This window comes from Brachycentrus maculatus, unplaced genomic scaffold, assembly GCF_059751285.1.
Source record: "Brachycentrus maculatus isolate JH-2025_06_01 unplaced genomic scaffold, ASM5975128v1 h1tg000293l, whole genome shotgun sequence".
Lineage (NCBI taxonomy): Eukaryota > Metazoa > Arthropoda > Insecta > Trichoptera > Brachycentridae > Brachycentrus > Brachycentrus maculatus.
In genome coordinates, this window is record NW_028281044.1 from 2,257,937 (window position 1) to 2,263,077 (window position 5,141).

The window sequence follows — 5,141 nt, forward strand, 5'->3', positions numbered from 1 at the left end:
AGTGAAAATAGCAGCTGTAAGCTCAGTTAAAAATGTTTGTATGGGTATCCCGTCTTTGCTCCTCTTATTTAAATACCCAAGGTAAAAAGAGAAAACAGAAAAATCTTTTAATGAAACAGAGTGCTTTTTGTAGAGTGCCATTTCACTTGCACAAGCATAATATATTTTTAATGTCGATATATGTATGTTCCGAGCTTGCGATCTTTAGAGCCCTCTACGTTTGAAATTACTTTTAAGTATTTAAGTTGACAGTAAATACAGGCACTCTAAGCTTAGTGTAATTTTTTACGAATTGTGCAATAAATATTTCTTTCTTTATCCCTTGTAAGCAAACTAAAAGAGATAGAAAATACAATATGTGGTTGACAGTTGCTTCTACAGTATGTACTGTATTATCTTTACGTGACCTTGGTGGTTCAAGTATTGTTATTATTGTCTTATCAGACTCGATAAACCGGTTGAATACTTTATTTTTAACATAGAAAATTAACCTTTTGATTAAAAAAATACATCTGTAGTGAATTCTTTATTATTCCCAACTTTCTAACGTTTATTTCGACCAGAACTTCATTCAAAAGTAGACGTAAGTAAACTTTTATTTTATTATGAAGTATGAAACAAGTTTCCAATATATATTGTAATAAATATTTTAAGGAACTGCATTTTATGTAATATCACAACTATATAGTTTTTTCCACCTAGTGAAATTTAAATTATAAATGGATGAATATTACCACCAAGTGACTGCTGAATCAATTAACCTGTACCCAATTTAGCTGTTCCGAGTGTGACTTGGGCAAGGAGTTTGCACTGTAGTGATAGGCCGAGTGCTGTTAAAAAAAATTGTATTCCGACTCCTCGGTATTAATATGCTTTTTGTTTTTAACTACCTAACGTCCAAGTGACTCTGAAATCTAGCTACGGCTTATGCAACACCGCTTATCATGACCCTACCCAGGCTTCAACTTTTTAAGTTTCATAGTGAGTTCATTCCACTCGTTAGTGGATTTACTCTGTATGTTTAAAGTTATTATAATTTCATGTAATTCATGAGTGAAAATTCTAGGCAAAAACACTCGCTATCTCGCTAGAGGCATGAGTTTATACATTTCATTGATTCTACGTTAGCAGTGAAGTAACTTACGGTGTATGATTTCAATTCTTGGTTTTACTCAGGTAGTGAATTTAGCGGTATTGATTTGCCCGAGCCAAATATATTTATATATTTGACTAACCCGAGTGGTGTTCGGGCAGTCTTGTTTCGACTTTTTGGTGATGATGTCTTTCACCAACAAATTTTCTAGCTAAAATTTCACTGTTAGTAATTAATAAGATGATAATAATTTATTTCTTTTAAATATGCTTCTTATGCCTTTTTATTACACCTGTTTATTGTTTTTATATTTTGCCATGTATTAGTTTTGGTTATTTTTATTTTAAATCTTTTTTGTAACTTTATTATTTGTGTTTCTCTCTTGTTAACCTTAATCCCATGTCGCAAAATGAGAAATAGAAATTACTCATAGGGAATATTATATAAATGACTTATGTATGTAATATGTTTTGAAAAATAAATAAATAAAAACTGTTTATTTTATACGTCTTACCATCGTTTTACTGTCACAAAACGTTGTGATCATTGGTCGCGTACCGAATAATTTATTTCAATTCAATTTATTCAATAATAATCCATATATACATTACAACTAACATTTGAAGCGTATACATTAAAACAAAAATTAGAAAGTAAGCAAGAACACTTTTGTTAAGGATGTAGAAGAATTCAGCTTCGGAATACCCCCTCAGACATATGGAACAGATCAATATCCGGCGTAATAATGTTCATCATAGCGGTAGCTCTTCCTACAGGCATAACCATCGGCAGGTTGGTCCCGTATATAGGAATGTGAAACAATCTATACCGACGCTGTCTTAGGTAACTATCGGGAACATACAGACCAATGCTCCGGATAATTTCAGGATTATCGATCATACGACGCAATAATGGATAAAAATGCGTAATCAAATACACATTCCTTCTAGTCTCTAAACTATTGTAGCCAAGCATACCCTGGAGAAACTGGGTCGGGTAGAGCCGAGGATAATAGCCGCACTCTCTCATGTAGAGATACCTCAATAATAAAACGCATAACACATGTTTGAATTATATATGTGTTTTATTCAAGTATTTAAGGCACATCTTTAATATGTACACTATTTAAAAATAATATCCATAATATTGTTTGAGATAATTATTCCTTTACATGTTTTTTTTTCTTTAGATCTTTTATCATCATGGCCGCAGTAAAACCTCCAATTTCAACCCACATCCTGGACATCTCTCTCGGGAAGCCAGTCTCCGGTTTGGAAGTGACTCTCTACGCGCTGGAAGGTGATCAGAACTGGATCACCGTGAACAGCGCCACTTCGTCTGATGATGGAAGATGTGCTTCCTTCGTGACAAGAGAACAGTTCAAGGCAGGAACCTACAAATTCAGATTTGAAGTTGGCAAATATTTCAAGGCGAAGGGGGTTGCGACATTCTATCCATATATTGAGGTAAGAAATATAAAAGAATTCTGGTGAATTTGGATCTACACTGAAACCCACCTTTTCCGGATCTCTTATTCATAGTCTTCTTCTTTTTCTTTAGCCCTCTGTCCTATACTGCTGGATATAGGCGTCTTCCGTATCCTTCAATTTTTCTTAGTTGGTGGTTTGCAGCCAATTTTTACCCCTCACAGCGACTTTGTCATCAGATCATCTTTTTTGAGGTCTTCCGACGCCTCTCTTATTCTCCAAGGGTCTCACATTTAAGAACCTGATGACTAAATGCTTAAATCGTAGTCTATCGGGACTTTTGGTAATTTTCACTATGCATGTTTCATAATAAGTATAAAATTTTATTTATTGTTTCGACATTAACTTTGTGGTAAGACATGTTACAATGATTAAAGAAAACACTTGTTTTTTACCACTTGAGTTTTATTATAGACTACATGTTTCAGAAGTTAAACTTCCATCATTCAGGTCTGTATAATAACTGATGTTAATAAATAGTTATTATACAGACCTGAATGATGGAAGTTTAACTTCTGAAACATGTAGTCTATAATAAAACTCAAGTGGTAAAAAACAAGTGTTTTCTTTAATCATTATAAGTATAAAAAATATACATATATGTATGATTCCCTTTTTTAATATTTATCTTTTTGTTTCAGATATATGTGAATTGTCTTTCAGCTGATGAACACTACCACGTGCCATTACTGCTAAGCCCTTTCGGATACTCGACATACAGAGGAACATAAAAAATATATACAAAATAAATATTAGAATATTAACACACTTAGGACGGGAAATATATATCTACTTCATTATTCGATTTATGCTTAAGGACGGGAAGGGTATTTTTACCTTCTGCGCCAGCCTCATTTTAAAGTTAGAAAAGAAGGAATCATTTAAGGTTTTTACATGAATATTATGTACCAATCTCTTTGTTAAGGTCTCAACTATATGTACATAATAATCAAATCGCATCGCCAGCGGTCCGCAAGCCTAAAAAACACTCTAAAATGTGTTATGTTTTATTTATTTTTAATTCACATTTCAATTAGTATGTACCAGTATTTCTTTGATCTATTGTTACACGTGTTTCGATGCATTCTGTATCATTTTTAAACGTTTTCGTCAGTCTTATATAATTGTTTTATTTTTATATTTAAAAAAATTACTATTTGTTTTCATAGTTTGTTATAATGTATTGTATTTCAACATGTCGCTCACTCCTTTCAAGAACGTCATAAATAAAAAATCGTAAATTTTCAGTTGTGCATGTTTTCGGGATGCCCAAAAAATGTACTATATCCCAGCAAAAGAGGCATATTTTTAACTTAATATTTACCCGCTACAAGGCAGAAAGTGTTTTGCATTTTGAAGAAAAGGTGTTGTTTAAGTATTTTTTTTAAATATTTTAAATATTTTTCAAATGGAGAAAAAACCTTCAGGTTTTACCTAAAAAGATCTGTTGCACAGTAAAAAGTTCAATAACTGGCTTGATATTTATTTTTAAAACATTGTTTTATATTTTTAAACTTGACGTTCTTGAAAGGAGTGAGCGATGTGTGTAGCTCTTTAATAAATATATCATCTTTAAATATAGAATATTTAAGAAATTTTATAAGATTTTATACCCCGTTTATGAAAAAATATCTTCAAATACATATATGGAACCCAAAATACAGATGTTTTTATCAACCTGTTTTGTAATTTTGCTTATTTCAGTTGTCAGCTATCATGGTAAAGTAATTAGTGGGTATTACTACCATGGATGCTGTCACATTAATAAATTGAAATTCCACTCTCTCTGAATACATCTCTCGTAGCAGAATTTGACTCAATCTCCTCGTCTTGGGCATGTCTAACTTGTCGGAAAACCTCCATCCTCCCAATTTTCTCGTCTACTTATAAAGTCTTTCAATATCCGGAAAAATTATGATATAGTAAGGAAAGTGAATGCTGAGATCAGAGTGAATGGTGCAATGAAATCAGTTATGGCAAATAAAATCGTAACAGCAAAATCTGAACTGCCAGTAAACCATAGAGTCCTGGTACCAACAGTAATGTATGGAAGTGAAGCATGGAGTTAGCAAAAGAAGGATGAATGTGGTCAAAATCCGATCTCTCAGTGCTGAAAACAATGTGAGATAGATGTTCGAATGGTAAATAAGGAAAGAATGCAAGGCTGAGATAAGCATTATCAATAAAATAGCGAAAGGTGTGTTGGGATGGTTTGGGCATGTGGATCAAATGAATGAGGTATGAACGGTAAAGTGCAGTTTATTTTATTATTAATTATTATGTGTTTATTAATGTTTACTGCAGTTGCAGCGCGATCTGTTGAACTTAACAGTAACACACGCAATAGTAATTCCTCATGGCGGACGGCATACTTTGCATTTGACATCACGTAGCATTTTCAATGTTTTCGATTCCATTATTGTTTTCATTGCTTCACATACATTAAAAATGGTGGCGCCCAAAACGCGACATTTATAAAAAGGGTTCAGTCATTTAGTAACGGTCTCTTAATCTGCCCATACTTGATTACATTTATAACCTTTTTATATATTCTTCACACA

At 32.7% G+C, this 5,141-nt stretch overlaps 1 protein-coding gene across 2 annotated transcripts; it reads left to right on the forward strand.

The window, feature by feature from the left end:
- Positions 1-242: 242 nt before the first annotated feature.
- On the forward strand, positions 243-4,239 carry LOC148305032 (5-hydroxyisourate hydrolase-like). 2 transcript variants are annotated; one of them, XR_015838255.1, is made up of 4 exons: positions 243-583; positions 2,283-2,559; positions 3,222-3,777; positions 4,119-4,239. XR_015838255.1 is itself a non-coding variant. In XM_088267335.1 (3 exons), exons 2-3 carry the CDS (start codon positions 2,296-2,298, stop codon positions 3,309-3,311), a joined length of 354 nt encoding a protein of 117 aa, XP_088123461.1. In that variant the 5' UTR covers positions 390-583; positions 2,283-2,295; the 3' UTR covers positions 3,312-4,239. The 2 variants fall into 2 exon arrangements, 1 of the variants encoding a protein (XP_088123461.1); XM_088267335.1 differs by having other exon boundaries at positions 390-583; positions 3,222-4,239.
- Positions 4,240-5,141: the final 902 nt, after the last annotated feature.

Bases quoted from the DNA above. Each gene is read 5' to 3' on its own strand.
- LOC148305032 (XM_088267335.1), top strand. From the start codon at position 2,296: ATGGCCGCAGTAAAACCTCCAATTTCAACCCACATCCTGGACATCTCT. The intron at 2,560-3,221 runs GTAAGAAATATA...TTTTTGTTTCAG, and splicing joins CATTCTATCCATATATTGAG to ATATATGTGAATTGTCTTTC.